General features: G+C 36.0%; 2 protein-coding genes across 4 annotated transcripts in view; one reads left to right on the top strand and one right to left on the bottom strand.

Annotated features, from left to right (window-relative positions):
* Window positions 1-24,937, bottom strand: part of LOC143355216 (zinc finger protein Elbow) — a 97,746-nt gene that overhangs the window by 19,239 nt on the left and 53,570 nt on the right. The gene's annotated exons all lie outside the window — the stretch shown is intronic.
* Window positions 1-24,937, top strand: part of Tomosyn (syntaxin-binding protein tomosyn) — an 83,340-nt gene that overhangs the window by 35,593 nt on the left and 22,810 nt on the right. Inside the window, exons 5-14 of one of the 3 annotated variants that reach the window (XM_076789835.1) lie at window positions 457-520; window positions 3,167-3,371; window positions 4,894-4,969; window positions 5,477-5,631; window positions 6,360-6,651; window positions 7,208-7,451; window positions 8,250-8,509; window positions 8,759-8,948; window positions 15,319-15,618; window positions 18,730-19,204. In XM_076789835.1, the coding sequence (XP_076645950.1) occupies window positions 457-520; window positions 3,167-3,371; window positions 4,894-4,969; window positions 5,477-5,631; window positions 6,360-6,651; window positions 7,208-7,451; window positions 8,250-8,509; window positions 8,759-8,948; window positions 15,319-15,618; window positions 18,730-19,204 (2,261 nt within the window). Of the gene's footprint in view, window positions 1-456; window positions 521-3,166; window positions 3,372-4,893; window positions 4,970-5,476; window positions 5,632-6,359; window positions 6,652-7,207; window positions 7,452-8,249; window positions 8,510-8,758; window positions 8,949-15,318; window positions 15,619-18,729; window positions 19,205-24,216; window positions 24,263-24,937 lie in introns of all 3 variants that reach the window. The other 2 variants (XM_076789837.1, XM_076789836.1) reach the window with 2 other exon arrangements.

Genomic DNA, 24,937 nt, shown 5'->3' with positions numbered 1-24,937 from the left:
TTAAAGTATTAAGTAACAGATTCTAAAATCGATACTTCATTGTGTATTACTTATAAGTATTATCTTTTAATTAATGCGTGCTGTTGATTTATTGCTCATTTAACGGTAAATCGATGATTATTGACATAAGGATTAATGAGACTCGATAAAGTAGAGGCAGAAAAAGGATAAAACCCGGAAAAAGTTACCTAGTGCAAACGAAAGGTATGCAAACGTTTAAAAGAAGAACTGTGTCACGATGTGGAACTATGTTATTTAAACTAATGTTGTAAACATATCTGTATAGATATCTGAATATGACTATGAATATGAATATGACTATGAATATGAATATGACTATGAATATGAATATGAATATGAATATGAATACACGCACACGATACACATACCCACTCATCAACACCGAGGCTACAAACACACACACTCAGATATTTTATATGTATATATATTTTTCAGATTTAGAAAGACCCATCCTGGTGCTGTAGTACACTTGAGTGATAATCCTTTAGATTTGAGCAAGGTACGCGTGTTTTTGAGTACATTTTATTTTGCATTATTACTCCATCCTTACCATGACGTCATACTTAACATTCTCAAAAGCAAAACCGACTCGATTCAAAAGAAATCACGAATTATCTCGGATAATTTTGATTAACATTTATTCTTAATGTGTTTTTCTACATCTTTCGGAACGTGTTTATATTACATATATATATATATATATATTGTATATTGTGTCGAGAATCAGAAGCGTGTGCTTGCATGTTGTGTGTGTGCATGCGTGCATGCTATTTATTGTCGTATCAAATAACTTGATAGAGTTACTTCTTCTTAAGAGAATCGCATTATTCAATTATACTTACCAATACATCTCGTACATTCAGGAGATACGATAGAATCGATCAATTGAGACTTTATATCACATATTTTCGGGGTCGTTTCAAATAATTGATTAACAATATTCGATCATCGATGAGTTGGAAATCGAATTAAAAGTATCGATAAATTACAGTTAAAATTTCATTCTAAAAGACATTTGGTAAATGTATGACAATTGGCCAATAATCAATGTTTCTTCCCGTCTTTTTATTATTTTGACTCTATGATTGGCATTATTTTTTCTTCGTCGTTGTCTAGTAGTCGACATTGAATTAATTCTTGTGGTATTACAAATAACGTTGCTTAGATAGCGTTTTCATTTGTATAAGGCGTCCGTATGTTCAATAACGTTCTCCTCCTTTCCCGATACGTTTCCCTTACGTTTCTATCAGTTTAGAACACATAGTAATAATTATGATAATCACAGAAGCTAGTTTGAGTTACACGAAAATTGATCTCGTAACCATAATCACTCTGTCCCCTTATATGTTCCACAATGGTTCGCGTTAATGTAATTCCATTAACATCGATTATCAAACTGCAGATCTTTGTGCAAGTTACCATCCTCATTCGATAAAAACGCACTAACAAATTTCTTGTTTCCAACGCAAGGCGGTACAGTGATTTCTCTATATATGTCGCCACAGCCTGGATGATAAACGTCGCGGAATTATCCCCACTACCGCGGGGGTATATCCCGTGAGAGGCCTCGGACGCCGAGGAGTGTAAACGTAACACGGCTCGGTTATGTCTCCTGGACGAAACATGTCGCTGGCAAGACCCGTTTTGTTGACAAATATCGAGAATTCACTGTATCCTTTCAAGCTTTCTTAATCATAAAGTTCTCTTGTAATTTGGGAATTTGCAAACGCTATGGAAGCATGAAGATCTGCTATCCGAAAATTATAATGATAATAATTCACGTTCGACTTCGACCTTGAGAAGTCCCGAAAACAAAATATTCTTTGACATATTCGCTCTTTGATGCCATTCAAGTTGCATACGAAACATTTCTGTGTCATCGCAAATGAGAAGATATTAGGTGATTTATTTTCGCTATGACGTTCTGTAAAGTTGCACAAGGAAAATACAGTTCTGAAACGAAATACAATGCGAATAGAAGTGTTATTGTCCATTTTTGGATAATAAAGGAATTCCAGAACCTTTCTGAATTTACTGACCCTGAAAGGACTAAAAAGGGCGCTACCTTATTTACACTAGAATATTTCAAAATTGCTATTGAAGAATTTTAATAAAACTAGTTTTGGGAAAGAAATGTAATATGTATGTACATATTAGATTAGTCTTTTAAGGGTTAAGTATTTACTATAAAATTGTTCCGAAACAGTATGGAGGTAGGTTGAAAATGGTCATTTTTGGCACCGTTCGCTAATCAAAAATTGAGGCCGGATAATTAAAAGCACTTTTAACAGAACGGGAAGTGTTGTAATCGTTTCTTTCAAATGTGACGAAAATGTTATCAAAAACATGATAAAGCGATAGCGATCGATCTTGCGTCATGAATCATCCATGTCTAAATATTTGAACACTACTTAATCCAAGCGATTTTCTTATTTCAAAATAAAAAGCGTCGTCTTATATCGGAATAAAATTTAGTATACGGAACCCTTTGCACTCCTATGTCGAGGCTGAGGCGACAATAAACAGGTGTTTACAAAATTCCGGAGTGCAAATGGTTAAATGTCGTGCACGAACTTCCACGAACGTTGAGAAATGACGATTTTTGACAATCTTCCATTATGATACCTTTTCACAATAGTTCGTTACACCTAAGCCAGACCGGATTCATAAATCACCGAGTTCAATCTGACATTTGACTAGCAAAAACCAAAAGTAGAATGGACTGGAATTTCCGATTAACTCTGAATGTTGAATCTCCACGTGTCAGTGTCATGTGTATCGGCAGGAAAATGTGCACGTTTCTATTATATCGTCTAGATGTCTTCAGTTCGTTGGAAACTCATCATCAGCCGCTCATGTTGCAATTCACACAATGTTGCCGACCGTTATGCTCAAAATAATCCTCGTTCAAAAGTATTAACGATCATTCTGCACTACATTCTCATCACCGTTCCCATTCGGTATACGTAACTTGTATTTATAATTTTCACGATCAACGATGCGATTACTTGTACTACGACCATTACGTTTTATTGCAGACCTTCGTGTTCAACATTTTTTCTTTAAATCTAGTCGTGTAGGAGAGAAACGATCTCGTCGATCGGAGACACGCGTCCGCGTTCACGCTTTCCAATTCTGCTTGCAGATGCTGATAGGATACGAATCCGGACAAATAGTTTTGTGGGATTTGAAAATGAAGAACGCCGAGTACAGATGCATGTGCGATGTACCGTTGAGATCGATAACGTGGCATCACGAGGGTAAACAGTTTATGTGTAGTCACACCGACGGTTCCCTGTCAACATGGACGATGCGCCAAGCGAAACCGACAAATGTCACGCACCCTCACGGTAAAACACCATTTTTTTCTACATGTGCGAGCAACCCCCGCGTACCACCGTAGTCTCCTCTCCGAATTCCACCCTTAAGTGGTCCTTCAAAATGTACTTCAGCAATGAGCGATTCGATCAAATTATGTTCAACCTTAGCGAAATGGTAAATAGAAACGTAGTCAGATATTAAGTTGTAGAATGAGGGACCCAGTTACTGTCGGGGGTGCCTATATTAATTATACTTATTTTTAAAGCACGATGAATATTAAAAAGGAGATATATAGCACATTAACTGATTTCAATGAAAAAAAAAGTCAATATCTCTTTTTTAGTATTCATTATGCTTTAAAAATAGGTGTAATTAATATAGACAGAGTAATTGGCACCCCCGACAGTAATTAGGTCTCTTAACCTATTAGGTCGTTGAATATGAAATGCCCGACTTCAGAATGCAAATTTTGTGAAGCGGGAAATATCATTATAATCTACCGATTTATCATTTGTGATACTGCAATGTGATTGCTCAAAATTCGAAAAAAAAACAGCAGTATGCCAATCCATTTTTGATTATAAAACCTTCTTTATTTACATGTTATTTTTAATGGTAAATCATTAACTTTTCCAGACCGGCACAATGTTTGTATTAAGACACCAAGAAAATTAAATTGTGCGCACCAATATTTTTAAAAAACTCCCACAATTGTCGAGTCCTAATCCGTGTTAACGACGAACAACGCGGGCTAATCTTTTTCTTCTTTATTACCGGCGAGCCCCACGTTAAAAGGGGCCGTTTTCTTTGTTTCGAAATGTTCATCTTGGGCTTCTCTCGGCAACACTTTTGTTTCCGTGTTTCGTTCCATTCACGAGCTATTTTTGCTTGTCCACGTTCTCTTGCGAGATCTTTAGAAATTCCCCAATTTTGCGAAGTTGTCCCTTGAGCGTTTTTCTCTTTCAGCGAAAATGTTACGTTACACGGAAGGTCTTCCGATTCTGCAATCGCGTTGTAGATATTGTCGTGTTACGGGAAGGTTGCTCTTGTACATTTACGATAACGTTCGACGATGTCGAATCTTTTATTCGGACTGCTGCTTATCATTGCCATTGTACACACAATGATAATTGCTGGGTACTTTTTGTTAGACTTCTTTTTACATTCAGATTGAAATTAATATATTTTAAGCTAGTTATTACTGGGGTGAGGGACTCGATTACTGCGGGGGTACCAGTTACTGTGCCTTTATTAATTATACTTACTTTTAAAGCGTAACGAATATTAAAAAAGAGATATTAAATTCTTTTCATTAAAATCTTTTATATTTTTTTCTTTAAAAATAAGTATAATTAATATGGGCACAGTAATTGGTACCCACACAGTAATCGGGTCCCTTACCCTAATACTTTTGGACAATTGAATCCAACTTGTCAAACATTTATATTTCGAGTATTGCATTATTCTATTTAAACTTCTGTATTAAAAATAGAAACACTACATTTTGTAATTGTAATGACCAGCGCGATCGTATACATAATGTTTTTCCAGCGAAAATGACTAAAGATGGCGAACCAGAACCGTGCAAGTCAATTCAGAAAGTCGAGTGGAAGGTTTCCAAATCGGGGTAAGTATCTTTTTTATGATTTCCAGCGAATTCGGAAATAAAAATTAAAAATTTGATATTGTCCGGACATTTCGTTGCTCGATCATAAAGTAGTTTTTTCTGGGCAAAATTGGTTAACAAAATGAAGCTTTTACGGAATGGAGAAACGTGTATGTCTAAATATTATTGCCAGCGTTCAGTTACGGTGGAAACGTTCCATTATTAATGTATGGAGCACAGTTGAATATGATCATTATTCGATACTGGCGTGTACGTAATCGAGCAATAAGTATTAGTGGACTGTAAGACCTTCCACGTAGAGTAGTTGTGTAAGTTTCATTGTCTATAGTACTTAAGGGTTGTGTGTACTCGCACAGCATACTGACATCGTTCGGTAGGAAAGATCTGGGACAATCTGTGCATTACTGAAGTTTATCGTCGCGCGAAGCATGTATCGATTTCGAAAAATGTTGCTTCCTCTTACGAGCACACGAGTTTTGGTTAACGTTGTAATCTTTTTCTCTCCAGGGAAGCATACGTTATATTCTCCGGTGGTTTGGCGTACGATACAACTGGACGAACCCCGAGCATAACTGTTATACATGGGAAAACTACTACTGTATTAGAAATGGAGCATAATGTGATAGACTTCATAACACTGTGCGAAAATCCATGGACCAGTGGTATATCAATTTATTTTCAAATTCATCCATTGAATAATTAATAATTTTTAAAATTTTTCTGACACACTTTGACATTCACTAATATATGCCTAATAGAAAAGATTGCTATCACGTCCTAGAAGCTGTAGTCAATTCATTATAAAGAGCCTGAACAATCCATGGTAATTCCAAAAGTGATCGAACAACTCAGAGGCAGTCGTTAAATTAAGTAGCAACTGTTTTATTCTTGAAGTGCAGATCCTATCGCAAAATTCTCTTTATACATCACTCAGTTAATTAATTCTTCTAAATTCTTGAAAAAACTCAAGTCATGTGGTCGACTTTTAAGAAAGTTACATCATTTTAGAGCGGTGGTTTTTAACCTGAGGTGCGTACACCCCTGGGGGTGCGAGAGAAGTTTCTAAATTTTCGACGGAAGATTTATTTTTCAATAAATAAATCGCCTTGCAATAGATGTAATTTTCTGGATTTAAGAAATAGAAACACATTTTTCGAGGGGGTGCGAGAACTTATTTGTAGATTCAAGAGGGTGCCGATCACTGAAAAGGTTGACAACCACTGTTTTAAAGACTGTATCCGTTTCGAATTTGTATAAAAATTTATTCTCGAGCTTCCACACATGACAAGTTGAACGATAAATAATGTCTTTGATCACCTGTCGAGGAGTTAGTTTCAGTTTCGATCGTAGGATATCAATCGCAATGAGTAATTCTGTTTTCTCTCCACAGATTATCAGGAACCATATGCTGTGGTGGTTCTACTACATAACGATTTGGTTGTGATAGATTTATTAACGCCCGGATTTCCATGTTTCGAGAATCCATACCCGATGGACATACACGAGTCGCCGGTGACGTGTTGTGCATACTTCGCCGACTGTCTGTCGGATTTAGTACCTGCCTTTTATTCAGTTGGATCTAAGTCACAGAAAAAGACAGGGTTTAGTGAAAAGGATTGGCCGATATCTGGCGGAGAATGGAGTTCAAGCTCAAGTAGTTATAACGAAATTATTGTCACGGGGTAGGTATACATAGTTCATTGTAATTTGAATGCCTCGTTGTCGAGTTACAGTTCTATTAGCTAATTATTGCCGATTTTTTGGTAAATAAAAGTCCTCCGTTCGAATAGAAAAATTACGAATATATTAACCCTCGGACTCCTTCGAGTTCTAGGCCTATGCAGGAGTCATTTCTGACCCACGCCAATATTTTACTACTACAGTTTTCTTCCGATATAAGGCGATAGCTCGGGACCGGCTTTCGTCGATTTTCTTATTTCGAATTGAAGAGCGTCATCTTATATCGGAATAAAGTTGTACATATTGACGGTCGCTCGAGCTTATCCCCACCGCGGCGGGTCACAAATGACACCGGCATAGTATATAAAGAGTTAATCAGAGTAGGGTAAACGTAGGAGAGGCAATACAATTTGGCAATACATTGTCTCGTTTCGTTAACTCAGTTTTAATTTCGACACGGTCTCATCGGAAGAGTATTAATCTAGTTGTTGTAAAAACAATTTAAAAAAAAATAGAAAGGTTAAACAAGGCATGATAACACGAATGTTTTAATCGCAGACACGCTGATGGCAGTATAAAATTTTGGGACGCATCCGCGGGTAGTTTACAAGTTCTTTACAAACTGAAGACAGCCAAACTTTTTGAGAAAGGTAGAACGCGTAGTATAGACTCGGAAGAGGATCCGTTGGCGATACAGCTCATCTTCCTCTGTCCTGAAAGTCGGAAATTAGCGATCGCAGGAAGCGGGAAACACGTTGTTTTGTTTAAATTCAAAAAAGTAGAGAGTATGTCTGAAGTAGTGGTAAGTAATTTGCTTTTCTATCTACGTACTCTTAACAATTAATTGTCAGTAATATTCCCATGTCGAAAGTATATTATAATTTATAATGTATTCTGCAAACTAATGACACTTTCAATGATCATCGTATGAATATTGTTTGTTGAACAAATCGTTCTATTGTAGATGCAGTAATCTTCGCGCAGAGTAGGATCCTCAGGCAACAACTTTGAAAAAATTCGAGTTAGCGTTTTGTTTTCTGGTGTTTGTGCTACGATTAACTTTCATTTTCACAAAACTAGAGTTAATCCATTCTCTTTGTAAAAATTTCCCAGACACACTTGAATTTGTTCGCATTAGGGATAATAAGTGGTCATAGTATAACGCTTTCTTAATTTACCTCTCGTCGTCACGAGTTGTGAAGATTGTGAGATTGCAGCAATTATGTCAAATGACTAGATTGTTCTCGTATAAATGAAATAATAGAAAATGAATAGCTCAAAAAATTCATTTTACATCTTCAAACTAATTGAAGGATTCTCCTAATAAATATGGATATTAAAATCATTGGACTTATTGTACGTACACGTTCACTTATCGTGTAATTGGTCGATCTTAAACAATCAAAAGGCTTTATGACTTATGTATCCACGCAGAAACGTATATCTCACATACTCCACATTGTGTGCAATGATAGTTGGGTAGGGTTAACACCGCAATTGTTTTCTTTTGATAGTACGTTGATTTTGTGCGATTCTATTTTAACGAAACTTTCACGACACTTCTTGGAATGTTAACAATACTTGTTTTTCTCCATTATAGACCTTGGAGATCTCGCTGACACCTAATCCAGATCAACCGAAAGAGGTGGAAAGCTCTTCCGACCACGACTCTCCGGCTGGTAATACTTCAGGAAGTAGCGAAACTAAGAACTCTGAATCGAATCAACCGCTAAAAGTTAAGAGTGGTTTACAGAAGCGAGCTGCAGGCTTTCAGGCGACATTGGTCTGCTTAACGGTTGCTGCCAGCGGTGAACAGCCCGAAAATATCACAGCGCTTAGTTTGAACACTTCCTACGGCTTGTGAGTATCAGAATTATGACACTCACAGCTACACTATTTTTCGCACATGAATCGTGAACATTGTGCAAAAAGAGAAAACTTTCTCTTCAATCTTTTGAAACATTTTTATATTTTCTTTATTACCTTCATCTCTCGATTCGAGGTCGAATGGATATAACTATTTAATAAGAGTTTGAACATCTTAACATTTTGTCACATTTACCTGTTATGGACGACAGCTAATTGGAAACGGTAATTATTTCATTCTAGAATGGCTTACGGAAACGAGACCGGTTTGGTAGTAATAGACATCGTGCAGAAAATTTCTTTGGTTGTGTTGAGCACGGCAGATATCGGTGGTAACTTAGACCCATGTCAACGCGTGTTGCGCAGCCCTAAACGTCAAGACGATTTGAAACGGGAAAACGAAGACAAAGCGAGGAGTCCTAGCACAGATCAGGTAAAATGTATTTCTTTCTTAATAATGATCGTTTTAAATGTTCAAATTTGTTACCCTCTCCAAAACTTTTCGACTACAACCGAGAAGATGTTTTTCAAACTTTTATATATTATATATATTTTTTTTTATGCTTTTCCTAGACACTAAAAGTAATTATCTTCATTATTGCATGATTGTAAAAAGACTACAGAACTTGAATGTTCAGTTTGTTACCGAAATTCGTAACTTATAAGTCTTCTTGTCCTTTGTAAATACTATAAAATCTTCCAGTTCCGATGATGTTACCATAATATAACAGCTTTCATTGCCAATGCCAAGACTTCATTAAATAATCATAGATCATGTGACCGCATTATCTTCGATAATAGTATCCCGACAGTGTTATGTAGGTGTTTACCATTTCCTTTTGTCACTCAATAGGTCCTTCGATAATAATATATATAAGTAAAAAAAAAAAAAGAAAACATTTTAGATAAATAAACCATTTAATTTTTCAGAAGAAAAAGTAACTGGCGCATTACGTTATTTAATAAATATCATCATTTTGACCTACAGTTTTTACATTTACCATATTAAGGTAGAAATAACAAATATTAAACAATCCCTAGCGAGGACAATAACCAACTTTACATTAAATATATACAATACCAAACCGACTAACTGTTTAACCGAATAAAACTTACATCGGTAACATTACAAGAACATCTCCTCTTTTATATTAACACTTTAACATATATAAAAAAGAAAAGTGTAACTAACATTAACCATAGAATACGATACACGCCATTAAAGCTTGATTTTTATCATTGAGTCTGTTCTTTCGAATTCACGACTGTGTCTCATGGTGTTCTAATCCATCAGCTGCTTTCGACTAACTCATCTTTTTAGATAAAAAAGAAAACTTTAATACTTAAGTTAATATAAATCAGTAGTATTTTCACGTATTCCAAGCAGAAAATTTGCTAACATGCAGGTATTGTGTCTTTGTTATTATTACTATCGTCACAAGCAAAACGTTACTATTTTTTTAAGTATTTTAAATAATAAATTTTAAACGGTATTTAATTTAATTACTCGCTACTTTAGCAAGTTTATTTTTATTGCGTATTTACAAAGGTTTTTCATTTAATTACCGCCGTTACTTATTACATTATGTGAATGATTTTATCGAAAAATTTTATGGCCAGGTTGACAAATTTTTTTGGAAAATATCGTTTTTTTATTTAACTATAATGAAGAAATTGTCGATGATTTTGTTTCAGTAGTATGTACATTTTGTTAAAAACTTTACACCGGTTGTGTTATTGTATTTTCAAAAACATACATACATACACATGTATACATAACACATGTTTATTTTCTGCTTGGAACATTAGAGGATAGACATTAGGAGAGAACTAATTAGAGTATCAGAATAAATTAAGAGTTTTATAAACAACAAACGAGAATGTTATCGGCAACTAGTGGTCAAACTTGTCATTTTCCATGAGCCGAAAGTAGAAAAATTTAGCTGTAACAGATTTATGTAAGTTACTGCATTAACAATTATTTAAATCCACATTGGAACCCTTTAATGACAGATACATATTACATAAAATATTACTTATACACGTCGTAAATATTACCATACTATTTCCAACACCGAAACTGACGTTCTTAATCTTAAAACAATAAAAAAAAAAAGAAACAAAAAATAAAACCGATGTATTCCTCCCAAGATAGTTACTCATGTTTCTTATGCATTTAATGTTTAGCCAACTATGTGTCTGCCTTCGTTGAAACAAGTAAGAACAATATATTTTTCGTTAACGAAACAGTTAGAATGTTTATTTTTACGTTCTATGATATGCGATATTACTTTCTTAATGAATAAAACGAACCCGATGGAAGTAGGTAGTAAATTAGTAGATGATTTTTCTGTTTTACCGTTCGCTTTGGTTCATACTTAGACGTTCGATCGATATTCAACATGTAGAAACGAAGAACGATACAGTGGACACGACCAATAAATATGTAGCTACAAGTGCCCGAATTTTGGGTAGCTCGCACACCTAAAATATTGATGAAATATTATTCTTTAGATTCTAAGACAGTGTAGACCCACCATTATTGGTCAGCAAAATGATAGGAAAATTGTATAAAAAATACACAGCTGTGGGCAAAGTACGGGCAAGTGACTCAAGGGAGTGGGGGGATGCCGTAGCACAGCCGTAGCTTGCCTTTGCCCGCTGGGGCATGGCTTCGTGCCCACTGGGCGTGGCTTCGTGCCCGCTGGGGCGTGGTTTCGTGCCCGCTTTAGTGTCCCTACTGTATCTATCACTTGTTCTGACTCTCCCTATATGCAAGTTGCAGTGCAATTTATCTGTACCCTTTGGGCGAACGTTAATTATATTTTTATCAGTTTGTTTTCACGCACAATATAAATATTAACTTTTGGTTGAAAAATAGACTTCGAATTTTTACAAAGCGACAGCTACATGAAATTAAGGATTTTCAATTTTTCAATCTATGCGATCACACTTCATCTGCGTTTTTAAAAACATTCCCACCATTTTGCCGACAAATGGGCTCACACTTTCTCAGAATAAAGGAATATTCTATCTAAAGAATAACCCCTTATCAATGTTTTGGGTCTCTGAGCTGCCCAACATTAGGCTACCCTTCAACATCCTCCTTACTACTACAAAAATTGACGTCGTTACAATTGCGAAATTATCGAACACACAGTATGATGTACTGACAAACGCAGTGAGATATACGAGTGCGCCAATTTTCACATAAACGTTTGATGGCATCTCGTACGAAAAATCCAACGAACAGAAAGTACAGTCAGCGCAAGACACACGAAACGTGAAAGTGAACATAAAATTATCGCGATCGCACTGTTTGCGGGGAAAATCAAAAAGTGCGTGGAGGGCTTAATAATAGTTCTTGCGCCGTGAAGACTGACGACAACGAATAATAATTTGCTTTCTTGTGCAAATGACTATGAACAAAGTGAAAAGCTGAACAACCGTGACGAAACCTAAACCGATATGTTTATTGCAACAGTTATATGGAACCTTAAATTTTGAACTCCAGACACCAAGTATTTTGTTTATATTAATAGTCTCCCAAGAAGAAAATTGACCAATAAATAACAAGGTAGAAAATTTGCATAGAATATACAGTTTATCCTAAAATTAAAGCAATTTCATTTCTTAAGGTATTCGTGCTTTTTATTATAAATTATTTAAAGTGATTATTTCCTGCGAACTTATACTACGTTCAATAATTACATTCAGTCATTGGAAAATATTTTGGGATAGGATTATTTTGATAATTTTATAACTTTCCAACATTGCACACACTACTGACTTGCAAGTAGTTAAAAATTTCAATTAACACTGGGACCTAATATTACCATTTTGCAAGTAATAATTACTACGTACACATTCGATTAACTTTTTCTCTACTGACCTACACGTATAAGCAATATCTCAAAATGTGATCGTGTTTTGCATAGTAGAGTTGGTTTTTTTTTTTTAAATATTTGATTCACTTCTGAATAGACATAATGTGAATGTAAGTATACCTTGGAGTTTTTAAGTTGTAAGGAAATCGTATTATACACATAGTTTGGTGATTAGATAATATAACGTAAAAGAATTATATTGTTTAATCATAGTAACTGTAATGTACTCGTATGTGTAAGCACGTAGTTTTTAAATATATCAATAAATATATGATTTATCTTGTATGATAAAAACACGTCATATATTATGCACATTAATTATTGGTATCGATTTTCTAACGAAAAATTTGAAGAAACTGATAGACACATTACAAGATAGGTGTATCGTTAAAAGTAAAAAAAGCAAGAAGACGTTGTGTAATTTAATAATGCTAGAGTAACAGAAGTAATTTCGCAGATTAATAATGTTCCGAAGAAATATGTCTTGATTTGTAACAACGATTTCTGAAATGTTTCAGCTACGTATGATTATCACAGCTATAAGTGAACAAGTCATGACGGTCGTATCAGGTGATTTCAAATATTTCTAAACGTAATCACCGAAGTAATGAAGCTAGTTTACTCCGTTTACTGAGAATATTAGAATGTCCCAATACATTTGCTTGCAACTATGCAAATTGCGACAGTAATGTTTCTTTTTTCAATACGCTAGATACATTTTGCGATCCAAGTAGTCTGTTACTCCTGAACGACGATACATGCTGATGATGGCTTTGACAGTCTGACAAACGAACGTGCTACAATTACCAAACTATTGTAATTAAAGCAACTTTCAATGAGACTTCCGCGAGAGAAAATTCATTTTCACATTCGTTCGTATTGTACGAACGTGTGTTGTGTACGAATATGTTTTCCGCTTATCAACGTTATAATCTTCACTGACCAATGTTCAAAGAACAATCTAATCCGCACAGATTGGAAACAAACAGTTTTTCTTTCTTTTTTCAATGTTTAAACATGCATGCTTACTATTTAGTTAATCGTTGACAAAATGTATTCGTTTACATTGATGTTTCTAGCTACGGATGCTAAGTATTTTTAAGCGCATTAACGCACGGATAATATTATTGAAGTGACACCAATAGTAATGCGAACAGAAGAAACTGAGAGTACAAACTACAGTATAGTTTACGTAAACAATGGTCTTTTTTTTTAATATTTGTTCCATTACCCAATTCTTTTCAAGGCAAGATAAAACTTTATTCGCGTCGAACATTATTAAACACAATGGGTTTATAAACTTTTGTTTTATAATTGGTATTATAAACTTTTGTAACTTCCTGCATAATTTGCAACACTTTCGTGATGTTTGTATGTGTTGTGTCCGACACCTGAATTATTGATCCATTGATGAAACTTAAATAAGAAATATGTAATAGTTGATTCTAGAAACATCGTGCAGTGTAATTATTCGTACGTTAATGAATTATTGATTAATGTTATAGAAACAGAAAAGCATATGCCTAAGTTCGAAATTATCTTCGAGGATGAATTATTCGAGATTATTGTTTTCTAAAAAATTAGTTGTGTTTACGTTTCCTGCGATGATTGCAAATATTTCATCACAGTTTCAACGTTCTGTTTTGTTTACAATATTTGAAGTATATCTATAGTGAATTATTTACAAACGTTCCAACATTCCCAAAGCGATTAACCCCTTAGCTGGCGAATGATCTGTCGTTATTCATTGAAATTGGCAGTTCGTTTTTAAACGAACTGTTTATACGTACTTGCATCGGAGACTTTATATGTTAAGGGGTTGATACAAATTTTATTGTAACATAGACAGACTATCAAGACAAATTAATCTAAGTTAGTATCACAAGCATACTGTACACCAGGCCTGGGCAACTTCTTCCCCGCCGTCGCTTCTCGACCCCCACTACCGGTGTGCTGGTTCCCCCACCACTTTATATTACCCTACCATGCTTTTATCTCTCCTATACAGGATCCTAGCCCACCGCCCCCTTCGCCCACACTCCATAGGAGCATGGTGGGGGGTCTCAGGAGTGGGAAGAAGCTCGCGAGCCACCAGTTGCCCAGGCGTGCTGTACAAACTATACTATACGACATAATTACGGCACAAAATGCTTGTTCAGAAATCAGGCTTAAATTCTGGCCAATCAGTATATATGTTCAAAAGAAAATTTAAAGAAATTGAAAAACAGTCCACGGTGGATGATTACAAACGAAACGTTCTATTAGTATGAATTTCTGAAGAAGCAACGAATTTTCAAACATGTATTTACGTTTTCCAAAATTCTCGTCCGTCGAGGCAGAAAATAACAAATGTGTTAACAAATTGTTTCTATGAGCATCTTAGGTACGTCATGCGTTAATGTGAACTGGCGTAAATTGATTAGCATTTTGTAAAATGTACGAACGCCTTCCCTTGTCCGCACTCTTCATCGTAATCATTTTCAAATAACGCCTGTTTGGGAAGTGACAAGTGACCATACGTTTGCGATATCTATCCGTTTGAAGACTGAACCTCAGCACTATCTTTATAAATACACTCTCTCTCTAGTTGTAACGAGACATCTAGTTATTAACATATTTATATATATATATATATATACTATAGCATAATATACGGATTAAAACGATAAGCTTACGTTGTGCTCGATTTTATAACCATCAGAGTATATACGCAGAATATAACATATACATATTAGTAACAATTAAGAAGGGATGCGTTGCTAACAACATATATTACAACACATGCAATAATGCTGTATATTGTACGCATATAACGTGTGAACAAAATGATTTGCTTCTAGAGTTTAGTATTAAATCTATTGCTGTTTCGTGTGCCTTGATTCATTCTGCAAAAATCCAACATGTTAAATTCATCAGACTCACCGAGACTCTACTGTGCCGTCTGAAGCCTTATTAGCAATGGTAGCCGAGAATGCTCAACAACAATCGCAACAGTGCCCACAACGCGGTGAACAACAGCAAATCGGCTGCAATAACGAGAAACGAACCACGGAGGAATCCGTAAACGAAAACAGTAAGCCCGGCCCACCGGCGAACGAAGAAGAATGCGCGAAAAACCACGGCTGGAAAGGATTCAGCCTGAAGAGGCAGCTCAGCAAGGTTGATCTGAAAATAAAAAGTACTTTCACTCCGGCTTTGGTGACGTCTCAAAATGGGGTACTTGTATGCTTTCTTTTATACTCATCAAATATTACCTTCTCTTATAGATCACCGTATGCAAGGGGAATTGCCTAAACACTTTCGTCTGAATAATACGTCTTACATGTGTATTCAGAAACATAAAACGAGTTACTCGCAAGGAAAGTTCGTCAGATTCTACGATTTTACAATATACAATATTCTACATAGTCTTTTGGCGCAGAGCTTGAAACAGTTCCGACCAGTGTCGTCAGATGAGGGGAGGGAGCACGAATCGAGGGGAAAAAGTTACCCCCTCTCTCTGCCAGTACCGGGTTAGTCACGTGACCTTGCGACACAGCCACGACTGAGACGGAACGCGTCACGTGACTGGGCCGTGGAGGAAGCGTGGGGGAATAGCGCGGTAGAAGGGGAAATTAGGGTGGGGGAGCAAGTCTTGATCTGGCGACTATGGTTCCGACACAGCAACTAAAGTGCTGGAAGCTGTTTTTTCAGAATTTAATGAGGATATCGACTTCAGTTTTTCTTTTTTAATTGAATGGCTATGGGAGGCTAATATTTTAGTATGAATTACATCTTTTGGGCTAACTTTTTGGGGGGGGGGAGTAGGCCCCTAACATTGTTTTAAATGGGAAGTTTGTTGTTGTGGCACCTCTTATTAAATTTAATAGCATTTACTTGAACTATTTTTTTTTTATTGTGCATAGTTACAGAGGGTACGTTACATTTAACAGGGTGTGGCTATTGTAGCTATTAGTCGAGCAAACGATGGTAGACAACGTACATTAACTTTGCGATTTAGTTTATTTGTGTGTTGAAACAAACAATAATCTGACCACACACTTTATTTTCCTAGCTGATTGCGAGGAAACCGACGGTACCGTAATCATTTTGATGAGTATATACATATCTATAATATGAGCTTTATAGAGCTTAATAGAGTTAATAACGGTAAGATAGAAAAGTAGGCTTTTTGGGAGCTTTCAGGCGCAATTTTGTTAATAGTTCGCCTGGTGGACTGGTATAATGTATTACCAAAAAATGAATGTCGTATTCATACAATTTTATTTGGTCTTTTTTACGATGAAGCTTATTTTAGGAAACAAAGCTCTCTAAACAATTATTATCAACGCTATCGACGGCTTTACTATCTGCAATTGCAACGATATAATTTAAATTATTTTCAGATGCACAATTTTTTGGGTGACATATACAGTGGCTACCACTAATATTCGTACTCTCTTTAACAGAGAATAACTTTTTCAAAATTGGTCTATTTTTTTTTTAAATTATCCTGTTTTAAAGAATGTACGAATATGACATGGTAGTCATTGTATTTCTTTTCACAGAATGTCAAGTCTTGTGACTTTTAATTCAATATAAAAATCTAATGATTCAAAATAAACAACATTTGGCGAACTTCCCTTGTCAGTTCATATTTTTTATTTCTGTATTTGCTTATGTACGAGAGAATCTCCATTATTGCAAAACACAAAATAATGACATACATTGGTGGAAGTATTTGTGTACTATTGACAATTATCTAAAACACATTTTAACTCTTTTTCATCATTTGTCATTAAACTAACGTAACGTACAGCTTCGTGTGACTAATTTTGTGTGGAATATATTGACAAAAGTATTACCGACTAATAGTAGTATACTGTGATTGTTCATTTTTTCGGTGGAGAAGTGATATGTTCTTCCTTGCATCGTAGTCATTACACTGGAGCCATTGTTTTACTTTTTTTATTTCGTTGCTTTCGTTTGAACAACGTTAACTTGTTTGTTGAGTACAAAAGTAAAACAACCTTGTATGTTATTTCAAACACCACAGAACCTTATTTGTCATCCACAGTTTTTACACAATACCGATGGCAACGTTAAACAGAAATCTTTTAATATAAAAAAATATTATACACTTATACGAAATTTTTAGACACAATCAGCGCCGAATCATTTTTTCGAGCCACATTTCTCAAAACTAATCCAGTTCACGTGCAATACTTTTCCAAACTTCATTCTCCCATTTACTCGCGGAAAACCGAAAATGGAAACAAAGTCAAACTTGAATCAACATTTTGTTAACATCAGCAAGCGGTGTGTAACAAGCAATATGTCGATTGGATTACAAAAATGTGTACCTTAAAAAAGGTCTGTGAAGCAAAAATGATTCTAGCTTTCTCAAGTTGATAGTAAAATAAATAATTACGTTGGTGATTAAATTGTATTCAAGAATTTTCATTTTAATGTGATCGCTACTTTCGCATGTATTAGAATGTAATGATGTAAAATCTACACTCGTGGTGAAAAGAAAAGGCAAATCCAAGATGTATTCGATTAGTTTGAAATAACATTAAGTAAACAGAGAAACGGTAATTATACAGAACTGAGTCAATCTCATTGAATTAAATAACGTACTTTTACAGTATAGTGATCTAAACTAATGCAGTGCAAAATTACTAATAAATACTTTCTGTATATTTTTTACTTACATCATAATTACAAGCAATGTTATGGAGATCAGTGAGGTGGAGCCCAGTCTACAAAAGGAATCCCTGGGATGATAACACAATTGGAAAAAGGGAGTGATTCTTCATGGAAAAATAAATAGAAATGGTAAATCAATATTTTTGCACGTGTAGCTCCGGTTTTCACAAAACCAGATCTGAAACTTCGTCGAGTGCAGTTGCGGTAGAAATTGTCAACCGTTTGTGATTGTTCTCCCTTTTCACAAACCTGAAAGGACGCAAGAACTTTGGTCTTTCGCCTCCACATTGTTTCTCCACGGGAAATCACTCGTTTCCCAGTTGTGTGCATCCAGGATCACAGTGTGACGCTGTATAATTACCAGAGAGAAGCCTGTTGCTTTGAACACCCGCTTCACGCATTCCTTTCGCTTCGCCTAACCGGCGGGGAGGACGGGCAAACTGCTTCCTTAGGAGTTCCATGTACACGTGGGGCTCTAACGCGAAAGTTTTGAACCTTGAACCGTTGGCGCTTTCTGCATCCGCGCGTAAGAGTAACCATACAATAACACGAATCTGTTTTTCGAGGTTTGAAAGAACAAAAAAAAAAAAAAACAAAAAGAAAGAGAAAAGGTATGTACAAGTACCCCATTGTTAACAGGTAGGCACTGATAGTAGCGGTCAGAAATCCTCGGTTTTTTACTGTAACGTCAACGAATCCGCGAGTTCGTTGTCGCCGGTCGAAAGCGTCGACTCCGAGTCGCCGGTGTCGTCGGAAGGTTCGATACCGGGCCGCGAGAGCCCTTTGAACGACGACAAGAAACGACAGATCCAGGAGGCGAAGAGCCCGGTCGTCGAAGGAGAGAACAATAACAAAGGATCGTTGCGATCCCAGAACGAGAACGCGCCGACGAGATCGTCGGCGATCAGGCCGGAGAACTTGACGTTGCCGGAGCCGGAACCGAAGCCGCCGCGGCTCAAGAAGATCGTCAAGATGAAACAGGCGAAGCGTGAAGGTCGTTTATTGTCCGTACCGAATTTAAAGCTACCGAAAACCGATCCGACGATATGCGACCTCAGGTGCGAAGAGAACACGGCCCCCGAATCCTTCACCGGCAATCTAATAAGAAGATTCAGTAAGTGTTTACAATTAGAGTAGAGGAGAGTCTGTGTTGTCCGTGTGCATTTAGAAACGTGATACGTGTTAGAGGTTTAATCGTAACATATGCGAATGCGATGTGTACATGATGCGTGTGAGCGTGAGCGTGAGCGTGAGCATCCCGTGTCTACTAACCAGAAACGAAACCGATGAAAGAGAGTACAATGAAAAAAACCAAAAAAAAAAAAGAAAAAAGAAAAAAAGAGAATATGATCGCGTCGGCGACCATCGCCACTTTGAAGGGAAAGGACAAATCTGCCTCTGTGCTCGACGAGAGGGCGTGTTTACCTGTGTTCACGATGGGCTAGATTCACATATTAGAGAAAGAGCTCGGCCTACCTCGTTTTTTCCGACTGTGCTTCTATCTTTTTCTTTGATTTTGAACACCAAAGCCTAGGATGCTCGTAGATACATGTAACATTAACCATACTAGAGGTAAACGTCAGATTGACCAGTGTCTTATACGTGAACGAAGCTTACGCTATGAAATGTCATCAGAATCAAAGGTTTATGTGAAACGTCACTTTGACTTTTTCGTTCAGCAAGGTACGACACGACTGTGCAACGAGCCGCGGCGCTCGAACTAAATAAAATATTTCTCCGCGTCTCGGATCGCTTCCACGGAACAGATCGAGAAAAAACGTTTCTCGCGCGTGCAATACCATTGCATTGTTCGCGGTACTTTCTTCGCTAAAAGAGAAAAGAATAAATAAAACTCGATATACGACACGACTCGGTACGTCTCGCAGATTGCGTGTGGCAGAGACCAGTACACGGATAGATAAAGATTACGATATGCGTTCGAAACACGCGAAAGACTCGTTTATTAACGACGACCAGCTCACATAAATCTGAGAACAGACACGAAATACAGGAGCTTGCGAAAGTAAAGCCAGTTGCAGTGCTATACCCTAAAGCTTTCTGTTTGAACTCGTTAGACTAAGTCTAGTGACTTTGCATGACCGATGTTCAGACTATACCCACGTAGGAATACCATGATTTTTTATTTTGTGCTACAGCACACCCTATGAACAACTGTAGAGCCCTCCCACACCAGCCCCCACCCCCCACCCCCGGCCATTTCCGCGGAGCATGTACCATTTACAGTAGTGCCCGCTTAATAGACGTATCGATCTCGGTTAAGCTTGGGACGATACAAACTTTTCACACCACAGTGATTTCTCTGTATATGTCGCCAAGACCTGTATGATAAACGTCGCGGAATTATCCCCACCACCGAGGGGTATACTCCGTGAGGGGCCTCGAACCTCGAGAAGCCTCGGACGCCGAGGTAAACATAACACGGCTCGAGTATGTCTCCTGGACGATACATGACACTGGCACGACCCGTGTTGTTGACATGTATCGAGAATTCACTGTATTTCGCTCGTACTCGGAAGGTAAGGGATTCCAATTGTCCGATTTCAATTTCGTCAGGTTTTTGTGAAGCGATATTAAGCAGTAGTCGTTAAAGTGCCATAACTGACTGTTTTGTATGTACGTGAAATTATAGAAGTAATTTCGGGATCTATTTAATTTTTATGGTGGATTGTGAGGAAAAATATTATGATGTTACATAGGTCCTTGTTAAAGTGAATAAATTCTGTGTGAAACATTTTTCAAAACTATGTACATTTCAAAAGTTACGACGGTTAAAAATGTCCGTACTAACGCATGTTAGGGGAACAAGCATGACGGACATTACCAACGCACAACCATCCCCAGCTTGAACGATTTGTATTACTATAACTATTGCGGGGTATAGTTTTGAAAAATGTTTCAAGAGAAACTTGCTCAACAAACTGAACAATAACACGAATCTATACAAACAGGTATGGATCTGTAAAACAATCTGTAAAAAAATACCAAGTTTGGAAACTTGAAATCTAATTTGGTGCCTTTTTACACCGAACTACTTTTACGCTAACAATTTCTTCACATCTAAGAGAGTTGCAAAATGTTAAAATAATATTGTTAAAATTGCATACCTACATACGTCATATTCTTCTATCATTAGGAAGTCTAATAAAAGTTTGTTCAAGTTGAAATCGGGTAATTAAGGTAATCCTCTTATCAGTGACAGGTGAAAAGTAACAGGTGATAATTCTCAGGGTGCTTTCCTCCCTCCCTTGATATTAATCGTGATACGGTCCTGAGTCTGCGTCTATTAAACGGACACTGTTGCATTTTTCTTTTCAAACGACCGATAAACTATGGTTACCAAATCCAATGAGGTCACATTTCGATCTAACAATTTTACCATTCGAAAATAGTTCTATTGTCATCGTTCTCTTTTCATTCTTATCTGTTCATTGGACAATAACAACGCAGCTTTCAACACTTCTGTGTACAACATTCATGATTTAAAACGTGGCATTAGAAATGCGGTGGACAGTGAAAGTTAACAGTGAAAGTTTTCATTTAGTCGTTTTTTTTATAAGAATATTTACCATTTCTCCAATATTTTCTGAAAACGCCTAAATTCCTCTATTTTCACGATTTCAATCGTCGATTTTTTGGCGGACGTAGTACAAAAATTTCAATATTGTTATAATATAATTTAAATTCCGATTACCTGTCTTATCATCCCTTTAATGAAAATGTAATGAAAATTGTTAAATCAATCAAAAATTTTTAAATAAACCATTCGCGTTTACTTGGTCTCCTCTCACTCTAAAAATTAAATATATATCTTTTGATCGTGTTTCGTTGCTTTCACGATCCACCGCGCTTAAAATAATTCCATTTTAATACAATATCGATTTAAACCAAATGTTTCACGAAACATAAAATCAGGCAAAGTGACTCACTAAATCTTTAAATTATGTAAATCCCGGAAATCATCTTAACAGCTCTAAATATCCGCGGAAAATTAATAAAAACATTCATATTTTCTCATGTCATTGATCTAAATTAATTAAGACAAACACGTGCAGCTAAAAAAATCAACGACTGGTGAATCATAAGAAAAATAGTAATAAGCTTTCTCGTTAATTACACTTTAAAATTCAAATTTTCCGTTTTTCTTTTTCGTCCGTTTGCATCTAGATCTATTTTCGTTCGCACAATACGATGTTTAATTCAATTCAAAATTTTCAGAAATCATAACATAACCGAAAACCGAGAAGAAAAATAATAAATAATTCGTGATGACACATGTGATCTTCAGTTATGTGGAATAAAATAACTACATTTGTCTTCGCTGATGGTAAAATGTAGAGTCTAATATAAGAGTCAGTCAATCGGTTCTGTTTCTCTTTTCCAGGGAACTATGTTTCAAGGAGTTTACTAAACAATATTCATGAAACTTCTAAACAATCTTTCTGAAGAACGCGAACACGCGTTGTCCGCTCATGATCGATTTAAACAGATAGGCTTCCATGTTGTACTCAGAGGATGCGTAATAGAGTTTCGACGACGTCGGAATCGAACGTCTTCCGATTAAACTTTTCTTGAATCCAAATCTAATTAGCTCGAAAGGTGTTAATGTAAAGTACCGAGCGGAAACATGAACATTGGCGCACATGTTTATGCTCGCCATGGTTTAGTGATAGTTAGACTGCGGATTTTATGCATTCATGACAAAAATTAGTAGGTTAATTTAAAACGATGAAAACATTAGAAGAATTTTAAAATACTGAGAAATAAAATTATTTCATTCTATTTTTTGCATAAAGACCCGCAGTCTGGTGATAAAATGCATTCTGTCTTGATGACTCAACTACGGATTAATGGGACACGCGATGACATATACCTTATACATAAAACTCAAAAACGAGTGTTATACAACGTATTGAACATAACAGTTCCGGTGGTTCTGTCAAATTGGACATAATAATTGTTCTTAATATTTTTATTCGTTATCTATGTATCTGTATGGTGTAACATTATATTTTCACAATGATTAATTCATAGGTACTGGGAAACAATTTTTTTCGTAAAATCGTTTATTAAACTTTTCTCTATATTCAGTTACTTCTCCTTATTTCTGTTTTTTTGAAAATGGTACTTCATATAAAAATTAATTTATCTCGTATTATTGGTCTAATTTTACAGCAAACGATTTAGAAATTGTGAAGATGGACACCACTTCTACAAAATAGAAAACAAAATTTCTAGTTTAATCAATTGAGAAACTTTATTTTTTAAAACATTAAATTTCAACATTTGTTGATCACAATTCACATACTCGTTGTTTTTCTTATGTTATCCTTTTCAATAAACTTTCCTCAAATTTCTACTGAAAATCAACAAATATTTGTGAATATTTATTTCTCATTGGTCTCACCACCTTATACTGTCAACATTCCATCGTAAATAGTGACAGAAAAATGTCGTCTGAGGTATATACGATGAAATACTAATTAAAAAATAATGACCATCTTGGTGAAACAGATAACGAATAAAAATGTCCGAAGCAATTGTTATGTTCTGTTGTTAAATGCCGAAGGGAGGTTTAACCTTCACCTAACATCTGTTGTACTACATCTTGTAAACAATATATCCTTTGTATTGCGATATTTCATCGATGCATATACAGCTTGTACCCCACATGCCTTGTTCGTTTCTAGAGAACTACTTGTATTGGCAACAGCATATGTATATTTAAACTAGGCACACCTACGAACTATCTGGAATGCGTAGTGTACGTACAGTAACACTCTACATATTATCCGCATCTGTTTCTTGACGCCCATAAGTGTGGATTTCATTTCGACATATTTTTCTCTTTTTTTTCTTCTCTTACATAGACTCCTGCCACTCTTTGTAATTTGCTCCCCTCGTTTATGCGATGCCGGAATACTCCTTCGAATGTACACCTCAAGAGATACTTACAGACTCGATAAGTTTCTTCGGTTTGAACCAATCAAAAAAAAAAAAAAAGAAAAAAAAATTGAAACAAAATACCAAAACCAATAAGTTACCCTTCAGCATAATGCCAATCTGTTAATTGAATTGTGAAGAGATTCTACTTTAACGCTTTTTCAGGTTCAAATCAGTTTTGCGGTCTTCCCCGACAGCAAGGTTGATTCAGGTAAAGACAAGGTTTTTCATATTTTGACAGTTGTTTTTATCACCGAGAGAAAAGTATATTTGTACACATGAAACTTTACACGGTTTTACCTAGGTAACGTTCAAGCATTTGAATTTGTTCTTTTCTTTGAGTATGTTTTTCCTAGCAGCTCATTCAATCACAATAGCGTCCAGTGCAGACTATATATTGTTAACAATGTCAACATATCCATGACCGTCCCATTCCCGTGTATTTATTACGTATACACTGTATATTGTTTGCTTTAACTCTGGTATATGTGTTTTTTCAAAGTACAAGTACTGTATCATAGGATTCGTTATCTTGACACCTTTCTCTCGGTACAACATCGCTTCCAAAGCTTGTCGACATTTTTTTACTGATTTGCACGCAATAGCAATAGCAATAATAATAACACGGATGGTCACGGCATCATCAATGACAACAGGACGTGAAGTTACGAATATACGGTAGGACCACAAAAAAAAAACACATCCGAATGCTTTCAAAAGCTGTGTCTAATGTTGGTAAAAGATCAAGTTACATTCTGAACATCAAGGTACTTTTATTACAACAGTATTGTATAATAATATTGATATTGTAGATGTTAGGTTCGAAGGACACTCTACGATGCACAGGGCGTCCCAAAAATATTGTATTTCCTTGAAAAGGATGATT

This window comes from Halictus rubicundus, chromosome 6, assembly GCF_050948215.1.
Source record: "Halictus rubicundus isolate RS-2024b chromosome 6, iyHalRubi1_principal, whole genome shotgun sequence".
NCBI classification, from domain to species: domain Eukaryota; kingdom Metazoa; phylum Arthropoda; class Insecta; order Hymenoptera; family Halictidae; genus Halictus; species Halictus rubicundus.
This window is presented reverse-complemented; position numbering and strand designations above follow the sequence as displayed.